This window comes from Nerophis lumbriciformis, linkage group LG13, assembly GCF_033978685.3.
Source record: "Nerophis lumbriciformis linkage group LG13, RoL_Nlum_v2.1, whole genome shotgun sequence".
In the NCBI taxonomy this organism is placed as follows: Eukaryota; Metazoa; Chordata; class Actinopteri; order Syngnathiformes; family Syngnathidae; genus Nerophis; species Nerophis lumbriciformis.
This window is the reverse complement of record NC_084560.2, coordinates 6,506,591-6,528,991: the sequence shown is the minus strand read 5'-3', so window position 1 is coordinate 6,528,991 and position 22,401 is coordinate 6,506,591. Positions and strand designations below refer to the sequence as shown.

Here is a 22,401-nt window from a genome sequence, read left to right as displayed (position 1 = left end):
CCCTTGAGGGTGCATGGGAGTTTGCCCAACCAGTCTACACGTGCTTTGTGGACGTGTACCCCGGGAAGTGCTGTGGGGAGTGCTCAGAGAGTATGGGGTATCGGACTGTCTGATTGTGGCGGTGCGCTCCCTGTATGATCAGTGTCAGAGCTTGGTCCGCATTGCCGGCAGTAAGTCGAACACGTTTCCAGTGAGGGTTGGACTCCGCCAAGGCTGCCCTTTGTCACCGATTCTGTTCATAACTTTTATGGACAGAATTTCTCGGCGCAGTCAGGGCGTTTATGGTATCTGGTTTGGTGGCTGCAGGATTAGGTCTCTGCTTTTTGCAGATGATGTGGTCCTGATGGCTTAATCTGGCCAAGATCTTCAGCTCTCACTGGATCGGTTCACAACCGAGTGTGAAGCGACTGGGATGGGAATCAGCACCTCCATGTCTGAGTCCATGGATCTCGCCCGGAAAAGGGTGGAGTGCCATCTCCGGGTTGGGGTGGAGATCTTGCCCCAAGTGGAGGAGTTCAAGTACCTCGGAGTCTTGTTCACGAGTGAGGGAAGAGTGGATGGTGAGATCGACAGGCGGATCGGTGCGGCGTCTTCTGTAATGCGGACACTGTATCGATCCGTTGTGGTGAAGAAGGAGCTGAGCCGGAAGGCAAAGCTCTCAATTTACCGGTCGATCTACGTTTCCATCCTCACCTATGGTCATGAGCTTTGGGTTATGACCGAAAGGACAAGATCACGGGTACAAGCGGCCGAAATGAGTTTCCTCCGCCGGGTGGCGGGTCTCTCCCTTAGAGATAGGGTGAGAAGCTCTGCCATCCGGGAGGAGCTCAAAGTAAAGCCGCTGCTCCTCCACATGGAGAGGAGCCAGATGAGGTGGTTCGGGCATCTGGTCAGGATGCCACCCGAGCGAAGTGGCTGGGGAGAGGGAAGTCTTGTAGATCAGCTTTGTGTGCTATCAAGTGTGTTTTAGTACACACAAACTCTTAGTAGATCAGGCCCAGAGTGTAGTGAAAGTGTTAAGGCAGAGTGGAGTCAGACAACACAGCCCTTCTAAAGCACCATGGGAAGTCGCCTCACACACACACACACACACACACACACACACATGCACACACACTTTGCCATGGCCACGCCCACACAGCAAGCATAAAAACATTGTAAAAAAAAGAAGATATTTGTCGCAGTGCGTGTTTCTTTCTTGTATTTGGCAACAATCTTTGGTAAAAAATAAACATTTCTTGTATGAAAATAAAAACTTTTTTTTTTCAAAACGCAGTCATTTCCAACACCCGATGAAAGGCTTTGAAAAGGTTTTGACAAAAAGTCAAAACGTGGAAGGGTCCTCGCTGCGGTGCTTGTTGACGCCGTGTTGCTATGGATACGGGGAAGGGTTGCCAGGTGTGTCCGCCTGTGACGACAGGCCGTTTTCCTGCAAGCGACAATGTGGTGACCCCACTTTCTCTCCTGTGGGCCCGACACCTTTCATTCATAGAGGACTCACCTGGCCAGGTAGGCACGCCGAGTGCACGTGCGAGTACGCAGGCAGGTAAGCGCCTGCCAGGGGCGTGTTGGCCGCCATGAACTGTACGAGGGAAGAAGATTATTCATGAGTACATGTGTACAACATGTAGTATATGTATAACATATAGTACATGTACATGTACATCAGGGTGTACTCACCCCTCCAGTGGTGCCCAAAGTCATGTGACTCATGTGCTGCGTGAGCGGTGACATCATGGAGGTGTGCTGCAGTGACAAGGGAGGGTCCATAGGGGGCGACATGACTGCAGCCTGGTGGAGTCAGAGAGGATCACACTTAACATGACCTCACACTTTTTTACACCTTCCTACTTCCTACTTACAGGATGCTGCAAGAGGTAATGTTGATGAGGCATCCATGATGGGTTCTGCACCTGTAACACATCAACACAATATATATATACAATAATATATATATATATATACACACAGGTAAAAGCCAGTAAATTAGAATATTTTGAAAAACTTGAATTATTTCAGTAATTGCATTCAAAAGGTGTAACTTGTACATTATATTTATTCATTGCACACAGACTGATGCATTCAAATGTTTATTTCATTTAATTTTGATGATTTGAAGTGGCAACAAATGAAAATCCAAAATTCTGTGTGTCACAAAATTAGAATATTACTTAAGGCTAATACAAAAAAGGGATTTTTAGAAATGTTGGCCAACTGAAAAGTAAGAAAATGAAAAATATGAGCATGTACAATACTCAATACTTGGTTGGAGCTCCTTTTGCCTCAATTACTGCGTTAATGCGGCGTGGCATGGAGTTGATGAGTTTCTGGCACTGCTCGTGTGTAATGAGAGCCCAGGTTGCTCTGATAGTGGCCTTCAACTCTTTTGCGTTTTTGGGTCTGGCATTCTGCATCTTCCTTTTCACAATACCCCACAGATTTTCTATGGGGCTAAGGTCAGGGGAGTTGGCGGGCCAATTTAGAACAGAAATACCATGGTCCGTAAACCAGGCACGGGTAGATTTTGCGCTGTGTGCAGGCGCCAAGTCCTGTTGGAACTTGAAATCTCCATCTCCATAGAGCAGGTCAGCAGCAGGAAGCATGAAGTGCTCTAAAACTTGCTGGTAGACGGCTGCGTTGACCCTGGATCTCAGGAAACAGAGTGGACCGACACCAGCAGATGACATGGCACCCCAAACCATCACTGATGGTGGAAACTTTACACTAGACTTCAGGCAACGTGGATCCTGTGCCTCTCCTGTCTTCCTCCAGACTCTGGGACCTCGATTTCCAAAGGAAATGCAAAATTTGCATGGTTGGGTGATGGTTTGGGGTGCCATGTCATCTGCTGGTGTCGGTCCACTCGGTTTCCTGAGATCCAGGGTCAACGCAGCCGTCTACCAGCAAGTTTTAGAGCACTTCATGCTTCCTGCTGCTGACCTGCTCTATGGAGATGGAGATTTCAAGTTCCAACAGGACTTGGCGCCTGCACACAGCGCAAAATCTACCCGTGCCTGGTTTACGGACCATGGTATTTCTGTTCTAAATTGGCCCGCCAACTCCCCTGACCTTAGCCCCATAGAAAATCTGTGGGGTATTGTGAAAAGGAAGATGCAGAATGCCAGACCCAAAAACGCAGAAGAGTTGAAGGCCACTATCAGAGCAACCTGGGCTCTCATAACACCTGAGCAGTGCCAGAGACTCATCGACTCCATGCCACGCCGCATTAACGCAGTAATTGAGGCAAAAGGAGCTCCAACCAAGTATTGAGTATTGTACATGCTCATATTTTTCATTTTCATACTTTTCAGTTGGCCAACATTTCTAAAAATCCCTTTTTTGTATTAGCCTTAAGTAATATTCTAATTTTGTGACACACGGAATTTTGGATTTTCATTTGTTGCCACTTCAAATCATCAAAATTCAATGAAATAAACATTTGAATGCATCAGTCTGTGTGCAATGAATAAATATAATGTACAAGTTACACCTTTTGAATGCAATTACTGAAATAAATCAAGTTTTTCAAAATATTCTAATTTACTGGCTTTTACCTGTATATACATGTATGTATGTATGTACAGTATATTTGATAATGGATGTAGTGTGAAGGAGTCCCACCTGGTATGCAGAGAGTGGAGACATGTATGGAGACATGGAGGTGTGAGCAATGATCCTGTTGGAGATGCTGTACGCTGCTGGGAAGAACCTGCGTGCACACCATCACAACCATCACAATACGTGGACATTAGGGGTGGACACTCTGGGCCTGATCCACTAAACTTGTGAGCAGAGGATTGCGTCGGTTATGGACCAGAATAAGGTGTGCAATCCATTTTGTGTCTCTGTCTTCATTAATATGCAAAATATATGCTGATCATCAACATGACTGGGAGGAGATAATATGCTTATTACACACCTCGTCTATTCAGCAACATCCTTTCATAATGTTATTGCCGCCAGAGGACTTAAGGCCTTAATAAAACAACATCAATTATTGCAAAATCCTCATTTAAATAAGGCGGTCTGCGCCACTTTTCCATTGTCTTAGTAGATCGCATGTAACACAATACCATACCATCCATCCATCCATCTTCTTCCGCTTATCCGAGGTCGGGTCGCGGGGGCAGCAGCCTAAGCAGGGAAGCCCAGACTTCCCTCTCCCCAGCCACTTCGTCCAGCTCCTCCCGGGGGATCCCGAGGCGTTCCCATGCCAGCCGGGAGACATAGTCTTCCCAACGTGTCCTGGGTCTTCCCCGTGGCCTCCTACTGGTCGGACGTGCCCTAAACACCTCCCGAGGGAGGCGATCAGGTGGCATCCTGACCAGATGCCCGAACCACCTCATCTGGCTCCTCTCGATGTGGAGGAGCAGCGGCTTTACTTTGAGCTCCCCCCGGATGACAGAGCTTCTCACCCTATCTCTAAGGGAGAGCCCTGCCACCCGGCGGAGGAAGCTCATTTCGGCCGCTTGTACCCGTGATCTTGTCCTTTCGGTCATAACCCAATGCTCATGACCATAGGTGAGGATGGGAACGTAGATCGACCGGTAAATTGAGAGCTTTGCCTTCCGGCTCAGCTCCTTCTTCACCACAACGGATCGATACAGCGTCCGCATTACTGAAGATGCCGCACCGATCCGCCTGTCGATCTCACGATCCACTCTTCCCTCACTCGTGAACAAGACTCCGAGGTACTTGAACTCCTCCACTTGGGGCAGTGTCTCCTCCCCAACCCGGAGATGGCACTCCACCCTTTTCCGGGCGAGAACCATGGACTCGGACTTGGAGGTGCTGATTCTCATCCCAGTCGCTTCACACTCGGCTGCGAACCGATCCAGCGAGAGCTGAAGATCCTGGCCAGATGAAGCCATCAGGACCACATCATCTGCAAAAAGCAGAGACCTAATCCTGCAGCCACCAAACCGGATCCCCTCTGCACCTAGAAATTCTGTCCATAAAAGTTATGAACAGAATCGGTGACAAAGGGCAGCCTTGGCGGAGTCCAACCCTCACTGGAAACGTGTCCGACTTACTACCGGCAATGCGGACCAAGCTCTGGCACTGATCATACAGGGAGCGGACTGCCACAATCAGACAGTCAGATACCCCATACTCTCTGAGCACTCCCCACAGGACTTCCCGAGGGACACGGTCGAATGCCTTCTCCAAGTCCACAAAGCACATGTAGACTGGTTGGGCAAACTCCCATACCATACCAACTTTATTTATAAAGCCCTTTAAAGACAAGTACAGTTGAAAAACAAAGGGCTGTACACCACAAAGAAATAGAGGCAAAGGACAGACTAAAACATAACATTTAAAACAGAAATAAAAATACACATTTAAAAAGCAAATATAAATTACCCTAAGAACAGTTTGTTAGATAAAAACAGTTTAAAGGGGAACATTATCACCAGACCTATGGAAGCGTCAAAATATACCTTGATGTTGCAGAAAAAAGACCATGTATTTTTTTAACCGATTTCCGAACTCTAAATGGGTGAATTTTGGCGTCACATCGGGAAGCAATCCGCCATTTTCTCACGTTCGTCGGTGTGTTGTCGGAGGGTGTAACAACACGAACAGGGACGGATTCAAGTTGCACCAGTGGCCCAAAGATGCCAAAGTGGCAAGAAATTGGACGAAATTTGTTCAAAATACGAGGCTGTGGGGAAAGCCGACGAAATGGTCAGTCGTTTGTTCCGCACACTTTACCGACGAAAGCTATGCTACGACAGAGATGGAAACCGTCCCTTATGCCGCCGAAGATGATCAAGAGAGGAATATCGACCCTAGCTTCCCTGGCCTGCTGACATCAACTCCAAAACTGGACAGATCAGCTTTCAGGAAAAGAGAGCGGATGAGGGTATGTCTACAGAATATATTAATTGATGAAAACTTTATTCATTACTCGCGGTTTTACGTAAATTATTATACATAAACTGTGTTTACCAATAATTTAGCTTAAAAACATTTATTTTTTTCAATCATTCGAGTACATTCGGGTAGTCTTGTGTAATGCAGTATTTTGTGTCTATTTAGGTATGGTTAAATCATACTTGCCAACCTTGAGACCTCCGATTTCGAGAGGTGGGGGGTGGGGCGGGGGTGTGGTTGGGGGCGTGGTTAAGATATATATATATAAGAAATACTTGACTTTCAGTGAATTTTAGCTATTTATATATTTTTTATTATATATGTATATATATATATATATATATATATATATATATATATATATATATATATATATACATATATATAAATAAATAAATAAAAGAAATACTTGAATTTCAGTGTTCATTTATTTGCACATATACACACACATAACACTCCTCTAGTCATGGTTGAGTTAAGGGTTGAATTGTCCATCCTTGTTCTATTCTCTGTCACTATTTCAGAACACACACATTATACAAATATACATTATAAAATCAATAAGAAAACGGGAGCTCTAATTTGGGAGTCTGAATTAGGATCAGAAGTTCCTATATAAACATTGCGTACTCACGTCGCCTTTTTGTATTGATTACTGCAGCTGTGCGCTGGATTCATTCACAAATACAAACTACAACTCACAAACACTTTAGAGTTAGGCTCCACCATCAGAATGTGTACTTAAACTTATAAAGATCACATGGATATTATTCAGTGAGTTGATTCACCAAAACTAACCTGTTATACAGGAGGAAAAAGCACACTGGACGTTTCAATTGTTCACAGACTGGTCGCTCTCATCAGAATGACAAGACACTTCCGGTCTGCAGGTGATAGCATTCAATTGGGAAGAAACGCCCTACTGCCCCCTACTGACCAATGTGAATACTGATAAATGTGTAATGACAGCTCCAAAAACGAATTCAAACCACAAAATAAAATAAATAAATCAACACAAAAATGTGACACATTATGGGTGGGTCACATACAGTATGCATGTACAGTAGATGGCAGTATTGTCCTGTTTAAGAGTGTCACAACATTGCTGTTTACGGCAGACGAACTGCTTTACAGTAGACGAAAACTTGACTGCTGTTGTTGTGTGTTGTTACTGCGCTTGGAGGACGTTAATGAAACTGCCTAACAATAAACCCACATAAGAAACCAAGAACTCAAGATGGCGGCGCCCTGATGGCAGCGGCTTGCAGACGCTCTTGGAAGTGTAGAGCGATTTGGCAAAAATATCCGTCAATTCTGTCTATTTCATGGCTGGCTCACAGCGTGGACACTTCGTGATCAGATACGACCGACAGACGATTCTGGATGTGGATAGATCGGGCCGTTATAGGCTGAAAGATGCGGGTACTTTCGACCTCCTCGCTAGCATGGGGATTCTTCGCTGGCTACATCCAGCGGCCTCCAAAGCAGCGGAGTTAAGTGCCAGCGGGGACCGTCAACGGAAGACACGTAAGCGGTGTGAGCGGAAGCAGAAGCGGGGATGCCGAGCGGGGCTAACAGCAAAGCGAAAGGCTAATCCTCAAAGAAGCGCTAGTCCGGGTGAGAAGTTAGTTAAAATAGAACTAGCCAGCGCCAGGCTGGATAATACCTGCACACATAGCAACTATTTTAGAACAATACACAACTCAAAAAATGTTTTTTCTGTGTCAGAAGTAGACATGCACTCTACTGAGGTGGCAAGTTATGATGCGTTCGGTTTATCACAACATCAAGCAAACAATCGGAAAATTCCCGTCATATCAATTCCTAGATATGGTCGTAATTATTTAAATTGCACTACACATAATAAACACAACATTATTAATATTGCTACTACGGATAATTTCAACAAAAACTCCTCAAAACAGCCCACTACCTATAATATGGGCTTCTTAAACATAAGATCATTATCTTCCAAAACGTTATTAGTTAATGAGGTCATTAGAGACAATAATCTTGACGTTATTGGTCTCGCCGAGACCTGGCTCAAACCAGACGATTTCTTTGCGCTGGGTGAGGCGTCTCCTCCTGGCTATGCGGGAGCGCATATTGCCCGTCCCATTAAAAGGGGTGGGGGAGTTGCACTCATCCACAATAAAAACTTTAATCTTACCCCGAACCTAAATAATAAATATAACTCGTTTGAGATGCTTACTATGAGGTTTGTCACACCGCTGCCTCTCCACCTGGCTGTTATCTACCGCCCCCCAGGACCCAATTCGGACTTCATCAGTGAATTTTCAGAGTTCGTTGCTGATTTAGTGACGCACGCCGACAATATAATCATAATGGGGGACTTTAATATCCATATGAATACCCCATCGGACCCTCAGTGCATGGCGCTCCAGACTATAATTGATAGCTGTGGTCTTACACAAATAATAAATGAACCTACGCATCGCAACGGAAATACGATAGATCTAGTGCTGGTCAGGGGTGTCACCACCTCCAAAGTTACGATACTCCCGTATACTAAAGTAATGTCCGATCATTACCTTATAAAATTCGAAGTTCTGACTCATTGTCAACAAACTAATAATAATAACTACTATAGCAGCCGCAACATTAATGCTGCCACAACGATGACTCTTGCTGGCCTACTGCCTTCGGTAATGGCACCATTCCCAAACTATGTCGGCTCTATTGATAACCTCACTAACAACTTTAACGACGCCCTGCGCGACACCATTGATAGTATAGCACCGCTAAAGCTTAAAAGAGCCCCTAAAAGGCGCACCCCATGGTTTACAGAAGAAACTAGAGCCCATAAATTATCATGTAGAAAGCTGGAACGCAAATGGCGCGCTACTAAACTTGAGGTTTTCCATCAAGCATGGAGTGATAGTTTAACAACTTATAAACACATGCTTACCCTAGCTAAAGCTAAATATTACTCAAATCTCATCCACCTCAACAAAAATGATCCGAAATTTTTGTTTAGTACAGTAGCATCGCTAACCCAACAAGGGACTCCTCCCAGTAGCTCCACCCACTCAGCAGATGATTTTATGAATTTCTTTAATAAGAAAATTGAACTCATTAGAAAGGAGATTAAAGACAATGCATCGCAGCTACAACTGGGTTCTATTAACACAGATACGACTGTATCTACGAAGGATACCGCCCTCCAAAATAGTTTCTCTCTCTTTGATGAAATAACATTAGAGGAATTGTTAAGATGTGTCAATGGGACAAAACAAACAACATGTTTACTTGACCCATTTCCTGGGAAACTTATTAAGGAGCTTTTTGTATTATTAGGTCCATCAGTGCTAAATATTATAAACTTATCACTCTCCTCTGGCACTGTTCCACTAGCATTCAAAAAAGCGGTTATTCATCCTTTGCTCAAAAGACCTAACCTCGATCCTGACCTCATGGTAAACTACCGGCCGGTGTCCCACCTTCCGTTTATCTCGAAAATCCTCGAAAAAATTGTCGCACAGCAGCTAAATGAACACTTGGTGTCTAACAATCTCTGTGAACCTTTTCAATCCGGTTTCAGGGCAAATCACTCTACGGAGACAGCCCTCGCAAAAATGACTAATGATCTACTGCTAACGATGGATTCTGATGCGTCATCTATGTTGCTGCTTCTTGATCTTAGCGCTGCTTTCGATACCGTCGATCATAATATTTTATTAGAGCGTATCAAAACACGTATTGGTATGTCAGAATTAGCCTTGTCGTGGTTTAACTCCTATCTTACTGACAGGATGCAATGCGTCTCCCATAACAATGTGACCTCGGACTATGTTAAGGTAACGTGCGGAGTCCCCCAAGGTTCGGTTCTTGGCCCTGCACTCTTTAGTATTTACATGCTGCCGCTAGGCGACATCATACGCAAATACGGTGTTAGCTTTCATTGCTATGCTGATGACACCCAACTCTACATGCCCCTAAAGCTGACCAACACGCCGGATTGTAGTCAGCTGGAGGCGTGTCTTAATGAAATTAAACAATGGATGTCTGCTAACTTCTTGCAACTCAACGCCAAGAAAACGGAAATGCTGATTATCGGTCCTGCTAAACACCGACATTTATTTGATAATACCACCTTAACATTTGACAACCAAACAATTACACAAAGCGACTCAGTAAAGAATCTGGGTATTATCTTCGACCCAACTCTCTCCTTTGAGTCACACATTAAGAGTGTTACTAAAACGGCCTTCTTTCATCTCCGTAATATCGCTAAAATTCGTTCCATTTTGTCCACTAGCGACGCTGAGATCATTATTCATGCGTTCGTTACGTCTCGTCTCGATTACTGTAACGTATTATTTTCGGGTCTCCCTATGTCTAGCATTAAAAAATTACAGTTGGTACAAAATGCGGCTGCTAGACTTTTGACAAGAACAAGAAAGTTTGATCATATTACGCCTATACTGGCTCACCTGCACTGGCTTCCTGTGCACTTAAGATGCGACTTTAAGGTTTTACTACTTACGTATAAAATACTACACGGTCTAGCTCCAGCCTATCTTACCGATTGTATTGTACCATATGTCCCGGCAAGAAATCTACGTTCAAAGAACTCCGGCTTATTAGTGATTCCCAGAGCCCAAAAAAAGTCTGCGGGCTGTAGAGCGTTTTCTATTCGGGCTCCAGCACTATGGAATGCCCTCCCGGTAACAATTAGAGATGCTACCTCAGTAGAAACATTTAAGTCCCATCTTAAAACTCATTTGTATACTCTAGCCTTTGAATAGCCCCCCTTTTTTTAGACCAGTTGATCTGCCGTTTCTTTTCTTTTCTCCTCTGCTGCCCCCTATCCCTTGTGGAGGGGAAGACACACAGATCCGGTGGCCATGGATGGGGTGCTGGCTGTCCGGGGTCGGGACCCGGGGTGGACCGCTCGCCTGTATATTGGTTGGGAACATCTCTGCGCTGCTGACCCGTCTCCGCTCGGGATGGTTTCCTGCTGACCCCACTGTGGACTGGACTCTTACTGTTATGCTGGATCCACTATGGACTGGACTCTCACAATATTATGTTAGACCCACTCGACATCCATTGCATTCGGTCTCCCTAGAGGGGGGGGGTTACCCACATATGCGGTCCTCTCCAAGGTTTCTCATAGTCATTCACATCGACGTCCCACTGGGGTGAGTTTTTCCTTGCCCTTATGTGGGCTATACCGAGGATGTCGTTGTGGCTTGTGCAGCCCTTTGAGACACTTGTGATTTAGGGCTATATAAATAAACATTGATTGATTGATTGATTGAACTCGCCCTCCATCATTCTACAGTTATAGCGTGATTGGGCAGGCATTGTGGGAAAGCAGACGTGAGAACAGGCTGTCAACACGTCACTCGGGTCCGCATGGAGCTGTAGGGGGCGTGGCCTCCAGTTCCGCCTGAATTTCGGGAGATTTTCGGGAGAAAATTTGTCCCGGGAGGTTTTCGGGAGAGGCGCTGAATTTCGGGAGTCTCCCGGAAAATCCGGGAGGGTTGGCAAGTATGGGTTAAATAAAAATATATGTTCTTAGCGCGCCTGAAATGGGCTGTCTGCACTCTCAAAGTGCATGTGGTTGCCAAATGTATTTCACATGCTGTAAACCTAGTTCATAGTTGTTAGTTTCCTTTAATGCCAAACAAACACATACCAATCGTTGGTTAGAAGGCGATCGCCGAATTCGTCCTCGCTTTCTCCCGTGTCGCTGGCTGTCGTGTCGTTTTCGTCGGTTTCGCTTGCATACGGTTCAAACCGATATGGCTCAATAGCTTCAGTTTCTTCTTCAATTTCGTTTTCGCTACCTGCCTCCACACTACAACCATCCGTTTCAATACATGCATAATCTGTTGAATCGCTTAAGCCGCTGAAATCCGAGTCTGAATCCGAGCTAATGTCGCTATACCTTGCTGTTCTACCCGCCATGTTTGTTTGTGTTGGCATCACTATGTGACGTCACAGGAAAATGGACGGGTGTATATAACAATGGTTAAAATCAGGCACTTTGAAGCTTTTTTTAGGGATATTGCGTAATGGGTAAAATTTTGAAAAAAACTTCGAAAAATAAAATAAACCACTGGGAACTGATTTTTAATGGTTTTAACCCTTCTGATATTGTGATAATGTTCCCCTTTAAAAGTTAAAAACAGTTCAAAAAGTTAAAAGCTAAAAACATGCTGGGTTAAAAGCCAGTGAATAAAAATGGGTTTTAAGAAGGGAATTAAAAATAGCCAAAAAAGGGGCCTGTCTCACATGGAGAGGGAGATCGTTCCAGAGTTTGGGACCCGCAACAGAGAAGGCTCTGAGCTTGCGCTTTGTTTTGGGTACCTCTAGGATCAGCTATCAGCTGACCTGAGGGATCGGGTGGGGGCATAGAGATGGAGCAGCTCAGAGAGGTACGGTGGGGCAAAACCACGTAAGGATTTAAAAACGAGTAAGATCATTTTAGAATGGACTCTAAAAGACACAGGCAGCCAGTGGAGAGAGGCTAAAACAGGAGTAATGTGCTCTCTTTTTCTTGTGTTAGTTAAAAGTCGGGCAGCTGCATTTTGGAGCAGCTGCAGACGTGAGAGGGAGGATTGACTAATTCCAAAATACAAAGAGTTACAGTAATCCAGCCGAGATGTGATAAAGACATGGATTACTGTCTCTTAACTGTTGCCTAGAAAGAAGGTTTTTAACCTTGGCCAGCTGACGTAAATAAAAAAAGCTGGCTTTCACCACTGTGCCAATCTGACGGTCCAATTTAAAATCACAGTCAATACGAAAGCCCAGGTTGGTGACCATGGTCTTAATGTGCAAAGCCAAAGGGCCAAAGTCAACAGGGGGGAGCTCACAGGTACCACTAGGTCCAAACACTATTACTTCTGTCTTCTTGTCATTGGAATTTAAGAAGTTTAGGGCCATCCAGGCCTTGATATCATCAAGACAGGCAAGTAATGGCTGTATTGAAGAGGCATGATTTCTCTATAACGGAAAATACATTTGTGTGTCATCGGCATAACAATGAAAAGAAATACCATGCTTTCTTAGGATTGAGCCCAGGGGAAGTAAATAAATAGAAAAGAGAAGTGGTCCCAAAACTGAGCCCTGTGGGACCCCACATGTCAAGGGAGCAACGGAGGATTCAGATCCAGCAACATTTACAGAGAAGGTCCTGTTAGTCAAATGTGACTTCAGCCAACTCAAAGCAGTACTACAGATGCCCCCTTGATGCTGTAGGCGGCTAAATAAAATATTATGGTCCACCGTATCAAATGCTGCTGTTAGATCCATCCATCCATCCATCCATCCATCCATCCATCTTCTTCCGCTTATCCGAGGTCGGGTCGCGGGGGCAGCATCCTAAGCAGGGAAGCCCAGACTTCCCTCTCCCCAGCCACTTCGTCCAGCTCTTCCTGTGGGACCCCGAGGCGTTCCCAGGCCAGCCGGGAGACATAGTCTTCCCAACGTGTCCTGGGTCTTCCCTGCGGCCTCCTACCGGTCGGACGTGCCCTAAACACCTCCCTAGGGAGGCGTTCGGGTGGCATCCTGACCAGATGCCCGAACCACCTCATCTGGCTCCTCTCGATGTGGAGGAGCAGCGGCTTTACTTTGAGCTCCCCCCGGATGGCAGAGCTTCTCACCCTTTCTCTAAGGGAGAGCCCCGCCACCCGGCGGAGGAAACTAATTTCGGCCGCTTGTACCCGTGATCTTGTCCTTTCGGTCATAACCCAAAGTTCATGACCATAGGTGAGGATGGGAACGTAGATCGACCGATAAATTGAGATCTTTGCCTTCCGGCTCAGCTCCTTCTTCACCACAACGGATCGATACAGCGTCCGCATTACTGAAGACGCCGCATCGATCCGCCTGTCGATCTCACGATCCACTCTTCCCTCACTCGTGAACAAGACTCCGAGGTACTTGAACTCCTCCACTTGGGGCAAGATCTCCTCCCCAACCCGGAGATGGCACTCCACCCTTTTCCGGGCGAGAACCATGGATTCAGACTTGGAGGTGCTGATTCTCATCCCAGTCGCTTCACACTCGGCTGCGAACCGATCCAGTGAGAGCTGAAGATCCTGGCCAGATGAAGCCATCAGGACCACATCATCTGCAAAAAGCAGAGACCTAATCCTGCAGCCACCAAACCAGATCCCCTCAACGCCTTGACTGCGCCTAGAAATTCTGTCCATAAAAGTTATGAACAGAATGGGTGACAAAGGGCAGCCTTGGCGGAGTCCAACCCTCACTGGAAACGTGTCCGACTTACTGCCGGCAATGCGGACCAAGCTCTGGCACTGATCATACAGGGAGCGGACTGCCACAATCAGACAGTCCGATACCCCATACTCTCTGAGCACTCCCCACAGGAATTCCCGAGGGACACGGTCGAATGCCTTCTCCAAGTCCACAAAACACATGTAGACTGGTTGGGCAAACTCCCATGCACCCTCAAGGACCCTGCCGAGAGTGTAGAGCTGGTCCACAGTTCCACGACCGGGACGAAAACCACACTGTTCCTCCTGAATCCTGAATACTGTTAGATCCAGTAAAACTAAAATCACATGATCACCTAAATCTGTTGCTCAAAGGATGTCATTAAAAACCCTTAATAAAGCTGACTCGGTACTATGGAGGGAGGGGTTTAAACCCAGACTGAAAGACTTCTAAAATATCACAGTCCTCTAAAAAAGTGTTTAACTGGGTAAAAACAATCTTCTCCAAAATCTTTGAGAGGAAAGGCAGCTTAGAAATGGGTCTAAAATGGGCTAAAACTGAACTGTCCAGACCAGGTTTCTTTAAAAGCGGTTGAACCACGGCGTGTTTAAAACTGGTAGGAACTACACCAGAAAACAGACTGCTATTTAAAATGTTAAGAACAGGCTGCCCTATGCAAGAAAACACTTCTTTAAAAAAAGGTAGGAGGGACAGCATCATGGGGATAACCTGAGGGCTTCATATGATGAGTTAACTCTTGTAACTGCCGCAGAGTCACTTGCTCAAACTGATTGAACCTGATTAAACCTGAGGGCTTCATTTGATTAGTTAACTCTTGTAACTGCCGCAGAGTCACTTGCTCAAACTGATTAAACCTGATTAAACCTGAGGGCTTCATATGATAAGTTAACTCTTGTAACTGCCGCAGAGTCACTTGCTCAAACTGATTGAACCTGATTAAACCTGAGGGCTTCATATGATAAGTTAACTCTTGTAACTGGCGCAGAGTCACTTGCTCAAACTGATTAAACCTGAGGGCTTCATATGATTAGTTAACTCTTGTAACTGCCGCAGAGTCACTTGCTCAAACTGATTGAACCTGATTAAACCTGAGGGCTTCATATGATAAGTTAACTCTTGTAACTGCCACAGAGTCATTTGCTCAAACTGATTAAACCTGAGGGCTTCATATGATTAGTTAACTCTTGTAACTGCCGCAGAGTCACTTGCTCAAACTGATTAAACCTGATTAAACCTGAGGGCTTCATATGATAAGTTAACTCTTGTAACTGCCGCAGAGTCACTTGCTCAAACTGATTGAACCTGATTAAACCTGAGGGCTTCATATGATAAGTTAACTCTTGTAACTGCCGCAGAGTCACTTGCTCAAACTGATTAAACCTGAGGGCTTCATATGATTAGTTAACTCTTGTAACTGCCGCAGAGTCACTTGCTCAAACTGATTGAACCTGATTAAACCTGAGGGCTTCATATGATAAGTTAACTCTTGTAACTGCCGCAGAGTCACTTGCTCAAACTGATTAAACCTGAGGGATTCATATGATTACCGTATTTTCCGCACTATTAGCCGCACCTAAAAACCACAAATTTACTCAAAAGCTGACAGTGCGGCTTATAACCCGGTGCGCTTTATATATGGATTAATATTAAGATTCATTTTCATAAAGTTTCGGTCTCGCAACTACGGTAAACAGCCGCCATCTTTTTTCCCCGTAGAAGAGGAAGTGCTTCTTCTTCTACGCAAGCAACCGCCAAGGTAAGCACCCGCCCCCATAGAACAGGAAGCGCTTCTTCTTCTACTGTAAGCAACCACCCGCCCCGGTAGAAGAAGAAGAAGCGCGCGGATATTACGTTTCATTTCCTTTGTGTGTTTACATCTGTAAAGACCACAAAATGGCTCCTACTAAGCGACAGGTTTCCGGTTCATGAAAAGACGCAATCTCTCCATCCGCACACGGACTACTATTTCACAGCAACTGCCTAAAGACTTTCAAGAAAAGCTGGCTACTTTCCGTGCATATTGTAAAAACAAGATAGCTGAAAAAAAGATCCGGCCAGAGAACATTATCAACATGGACGAGGTTCCACTGACTTTTGATATTCCTGTGAACCGCACTGTGGATACAACGGGAGCACGTACGGTGAATATTCGCACCACAGGGAATGAGAAGTCATCCTTCACTGTGGTTCTAGCTTGCCATGCTAATGGCCAGAAACTTCCACCCATGGTGATATTCAAAAGGAAGACCTTGCCAAAAGAGACCTTTCCAGCCGGCGTCATCATAAAAGCTAACTCGAAGGGATGGATGGATGAAGAAAAGATGAGCGAGTGGTTAAGGTAAGTTTACGCGAAGAGGCCGGGTGGCTTTTTTCACGCAGCTCCGTCCATGTTGATATACGACTCCATGCGCGCCCACATCACGCTGGTTTTTAATATATTATTAAAGTTTGACTGACCTATCTGACTGTTTTTTTGACATTCCTTTAGCGCAGTTAGATGCGGCTTATAACACGGGGCGGCTTATAGGTGGACAAAGTTTTGAAATATGCCGTTCATTGAAGGCGCGGCTTATAACCCAGGGCGGCTTATGGTGCGGAAAATACGGTAGTTAACTCTTGTAACTGCCGCAGAGTCACTTGCTCAAACTGATTGAACCTGATTAAACCTGAGGGCTTCATATGATAAGTTAACTCTTGTAACTGCCGCAGAGTCATTTGCTCAAACTGATTAAACCTGAGGGCTTCATATGATAAGTTAACTCTTGTAACTGCCGCAGAGTCACTTGCTCAAACTGATTAAACCTGAGGGCTTCATATGATTAGTTAACTCTTGTAACTGCCGCAGAGTCATTTGCTCAAACTGATTAAACCTGAGGGCTTCATATGATAAGTTAACTCTTGTAACTGCCGCAGAGTCACTTGCTCAAACTGATTAAACCTGAGGGCTTCATATGATAAGTTAACTCTTGTAACTGCCGCAGAGTCACTTGCTCAAACTGATTAAAAACAGCAGAGTAGTTAAAAAAAATGAGAGCCCTTGTTGTGGCAATCTTATCAAAAAAATACTCTAAAAAGGCATTACACAATTCAGAGGAGGGTTCCAAACATGTAGGCTGTGGGGCATTAAGAACAGAGTCAATGGTTTTGAATAAAACACGAGAGTCAAGACTATTTGAGGCAATAATGTTTGCCAAATGTTCTCTTTTTGCCTCTTTTAATGTGCTCTGATATCCATGCCAACAGTCTTTTCAAATCTGGAGTGACACCTGAAGCTTGTCCTTCTTCCACCTGCGTTCAGCTTGGCGGCACTCACGTCTGATCGCACGGGTTCTCCCATTAAACCAGGGTTCTGATTTAGTTTTGGCCTTTTTCATTTTTAAAGGAGCCACTGAGTTCAAGGCAGTCTCACAGGTGGAGTCAAACAATGCATTGAGTTTCTCAGTGTCAGAAAAAACAGAGTCAGAGTGTAAAAAAACAAAACACACCCACTAATAATACACGCTATTTTATAGATTGTACACACTAATAGTACACGCTATTTTATAGATTGTACACACTAACAGTACACGCTATTTTATAGATTGTACACACTAATAGTGCACGCTATTTTATAGATTGTACACACTAATAGTACATGCTATTTTATAGATTGTACACACTAATAGTACACTCTATTTTATAGATTGTACACACTAATAGTACACGGTATGTTATACTTTGTACACTCTGTTTACTGCGTGGTGTTTGGATGTTGGTATATCAGGCCCCAGGTGTGCACGTGGGGTGAGGAAGCAGCCACTTACCCGTTGTGCATGGCAGCTGCACTGGGGTTGTACGTGAGTGCCATTCCAGCCTGGTGGAAAAGAAGAACACAGGTGGAGCTTAGCAACAACAACACTAGAGAATACAACACAACCATGTTTGTTAGAGGAACTTGTGTGTTCTCTCCTGTATTCACATGCAATTTTATATATATATATATATATATATATATATATATATATATATATATATATATATATATATATATATATATATATATATATATATATACACATACATATTTTGAGAGGGCAATCAGGTTTCTTTCGACAGTTACAGCCTTTGTTGGTTTTGGAGTCGCTCTGTCTTGGGGCCGACGGCTCATTTGCAAGTGTTTTGTTGTGGTTTGAGATGATTTGTCGTATATTGTTCATGTAGCTGTAGCTCAATTTAATGTTGTTCTTGTTGAATACTTTTCTTAGGGTGTTGTCTTTGGGAAAGTGTTTGTCAATCAGATTGAGGAATTTGTGTCCAATGTTCGTTGAGACGTTTTTGCTGTATGGGGGGTTGTACCAGATAATGTCGTTTCGTTTTCTGTTCTTTTTTGGCTGGTTTCCTGGCGTGGGTTCATAGGTGAGGGTGAAATTGTATCCGCTTTCATCAAGGGCTTTTTGGTACGGGGGGGTTGCTTGGTCAAATTCAGCTTTGCTAGATGACAGCATCGATAGCCTTTTATTGATTCCGGTAGGTATTCTTTTCGTGGTGGTGGGTGGGTGGTTGCTGTCATGGTGCACGTATTGGAGTGTTGTGTTGGGTTTCGTGAATGGTTGGTAGCTGTTATTTCTCAGGTTGAAAGTGACGTCAAGGAAGTTGACGGTTTGCTTGTTGGCTTCAATCGTGATCCGTAGGCCGTTCTCTTTGAAAATTTGGCATATGCGCTTCTTGGTATTCTCGCTGCTCCTTGGCGAGGCGCGACACACTGCCAGTCCGTCATCACGGTAAATACCAAGGTTCAGATTGAGGCTAGCGAGCTGGGAGAGGAGGAAACTCCCAACGAGTTCACACGTTTCTGCTCCGTCAAAACTTCCCATAGTGACGTCAAATGTTGCATTGTTCTTTTTTTGCCATGGTGTACTGTTGTGGATGAGAATGGAGTTTTTTGCGTGGATGATGATGTTTCTTTCGTTGCCTGTGATTGAGTCGTAGTCTGAGGCGAAGTCTAGTGCTTGAGTCAGTAGGTCTTGCGTGATGGAAGGGTAAAATTCCTCGATATCAAAGGAGATAAAGTTGTGCTGTTGTTTGTTTTGGATGTTGTTGAACCATTTGATTACTGCTGCTGTATTTCTCCATTGGTTGAGTGGTATTTTGTCCTTGATTTTTGTGTTGACTCTGTCCAGAATTATTTTGCTGATTTTTCCTATTTCAGATTTAGTTGGGTTTATTAGTCGGCATGTTGGGTTATTTGCGAAGTTGGGTTTGTGGTCCTTCAATGTGATGAAGGGGGTGCTTACAAACATCAGTTGTCTACCAATCTAAGGTAATACGCAAGGACATTAACACATCCGACACATATGTAGGATTAACCGAGGGAGAATTCAAAACCAGATGGAACAATCACAAGGCTTCTTTCAGGAACAAAAACCTGCGAAATACCACAGAACTCAGCAAACACATTTGGGACCTCAAAGACAATAATGTTGAATATTCAATAACATGGCAAATTCTTGCATCCAGCACACCTTACAATAGTGGTAATAAAAGATGCAACCTATGCTTGAAAGAGAAACTGTTTATTATTTACCGTCCAGACCTGTCATCCCTCAACAAGCGCAGCGAAATTGTAACAGCATACCGCCATAGACGGAAACACCTCCTAGGTAACACATGAGCCAATCACCACGCCCCTAGGCCAGCCTGTACCCACCCACTCTGTGCCCTATATAAACCATGGTATGCGAATGCTCCCATTAAAATCTCCTGATGATTGAGGGTACCCCTCATGAAACAGGCCTGTAGAGATGAAGTAGTCTTGTGATTTTTTTCCCACACATACATATATACATATATATATATATATATATATATACATATATATATATATATATATATATATATATATATATATATATATATATATATATATATATGGGGTGCGTGTGATGCGTCAATGCGTTAGATTTGTGGCAGAATGCTGCCCCTGCTTGCTACTCTCTGCTTACAGCTATCGCCGCCAGCTAGCCCCTGGGTGGGTGAAAAGAGGAGCCGAGTGCGTAAGCCTCCTCCTGCTGGTACAAAGCCTCTCCACCACCAAGACTCCTGTGGTGCCTCCTCGTGGCCACACACGGTAAACTGCGTCTTTGCGGACACAGACTAAACTGTAGGGGATCTCGGAGCAGCAGTGGGCCCCAGAGGCGAGGCGTGCAGGCCCACCAGTGTGTGGACACGCCCTGGCGTCCGCCAACCACTGCCCCATCTATGGGTTAAATAGAGCTAGAACTGGTTCGAAGCCAATGCTTCTGTATTGGCACCGATACTGGAAGAAAAGCGTATCGCCCTTACCAACTACAAATGCACGTCGAGTGACAATACCCTACATGCTCTCAGGGCATCAAGGAAGAAACTGCAGAATGCCTCCCGTCGCTGTGCTAACAGCTACTGGCTACAGCTTTGCAGCAGCATCCAATCAGCCGCTGACTCTGGTAACATCAAAGGCATGTACAACGGCATCAAAAAGGCGCTTGGACCATCACACCACACAACTGCTCCGCTGAAATCGGCCCTGGGAGAAATCATCACTGACCGCTCTAAACAACTCGACCGCTGGGTAGAACACTACGCCGAACTCTACGCCAGCGACAACACTGTCTCCGATGCAGCCCTCTGCCATGTTGAGTGTCAACCTGTAATGGAAGAACTGGACATGGAACCAACAACTGAGGAGCTAAGCAAAGCGATTGACAACCTAGCATGCGGTAAATCACCTGGCAGTGACGGAATCGCTCCTGAAAACAAACTTCACAAGCTCCTCTGGCTGTGCTGGAGTGAAGGTGCTGTCCCACAGGACATGAGGGATGCTACCATCATAACACTGTACAAGAATAAGGGAGACAGGAGTGATTGTAACAACTACCGTGGTATCTCTCTGCTTAGCACTACCGGTAAACTCTTTGCCAGAGTTCCACTGAATAGACTCCAGGTTCTCGCTGAGAAAATATACCCAGAATCTCAGGCAGGGTTCAGAGCAGGAAGGTCTACCACTGACATGATTTTCTCTCTGAGACAGCTGCAGAAGTGTAGAGAGCAGAGAAAACCACTCTACATGGCATTTATTGACCTAACGAAAGCTTTCGACCTTGTGAGCAGGAGTGGCCTCTTTCAGCTGGTTGAACGAATAGGCTGTCCCCCCAAACTCCTTTGCATTCTCCAGTTCTTCCATACCGACATGCATGGCACCATCCAGTTCGATGGGTCCACATCAGACCCCTTCAAAATCTGCTGTGGTGTCAAGCAGGGATGCGTGCTGGCGCCCACCCTGTTTGGGATCTTCTTTTCCCTCCTCCTGCGCCAAGCATTTGGTACAGCAACTGAAGGAGTCTACCTTCACACAAGGACAGACGGTAAACTATTCAACCATGCCCGTCTGAAAGCCAAAACAAAGGTCAGGCCGCTCGTCATCCGGGACATGCTGTTTGCTGACGACGCAGCCGTGGTAGCACACTTCCAGGAGCACCTGCAAACCCTAATGGACCTGTTCACCAAAGCCTGTCAGGACTTCAGCCTGACCATCAGTCTGAGCAAAACCAAGACGATGGGACAGGTAACTGAACCACCCCCCTCTATCACCATCAACAACTACACCCTGGAAGTCGTAAACACCTTCACCTACCTCGGTTACACCATCACCGACAACCTGTCACTCGATGCCGAACTCAGTGGCGGCATCGGAAAAGCTGCCTCAACTTTTGGGAAGTTTACAGTGAGAGTATGGGAAAACAGCAAGCTCACTATCCACACTAAGGTGCAGGTGTGCAGAGCCTCTGTCACCAGCACTCTACTGTACGGTAGTGAAACCTGGACTCTATACTCCCACCAAGAGCGGCGGCTAAACATCTTCCATCTTCGCTCCCTTAGGCGTCTACTGGGCATCACCTGGAGGGACAGGATCACAAACCAATCAGTCCTGGAAAGAGCACAGCTTCTCAGCATGTGCTCCCTACTGAGGCAGCGACGTCTCCGCTGGCTGGGCCATGTCTGATGGATGGACGATGGGCGAATCCCAAAGGACATCCTCTATGCTGAACTCACAACTGGCAAGAGGCAGATTGGCCGTCCCCAGCTGCGTTACAAGGACGTCTTCAAACAAGACCTCAAGTCTTTTGACATCAGCCCCGACAGCTGGGAAGATGCAGCCCAGGACCACCTTCAGTGGCAGCAGGCACTCCGCAGCGGGCTGCTCAAGTCAGAAACCACCCTGGCCCAACAACATGAGGCTAAGAGCACAAAGAGAAAGAAACAGGGCTATGCGAC

The 22,401-nt window shown here is 45.4% G+C and overlaps 1 protein-coding gene across 2 annotated transcripts in view; it reads right to left on the bottom strand.

The window, feature by feature from the left end:
- Positions 1-1,184: 1,184 nt before the first annotated feature.
- rbms1b (RNA binding motif, single stranded interacting protein 1b) overlaps positions 1,185-22,401 on the bottom strand; it is an 88,485-nt gene continuing 67,268 nt past the window's right edge. For both annotated transcript variants that reach the window (XM_061971762.2, XM_061971763.2), the window contains exons 8-13: positions 17,916-17,965; positions 3,622-3,709; positions 1,863-1,913; positions 1,681-1,791; positions 1,502-1,582; positions 1,185-1,429 (exon numbers count right to left, since the gene is read on the bottom strand). In XM_061971762.2, coding sequence (XP_061827746.1) covers positions 1,373-1,429; positions 1,502-1,582; positions 1,681-1,791; positions 1,863-1,913; positions 3,622-3,709; positions 17,916-17,965 — 438 coding nt within the window. In that variant the 3' untranslated portion in view covers positions 1,185-1,372. The remainder of the gene's footprint in view (positions 1,430-1,501; positions 1,583-1,680; positions 1,792-1,862; positions 1,914-3,621; positions 3,710-17,915; positions 17,966-22,401) is intronic.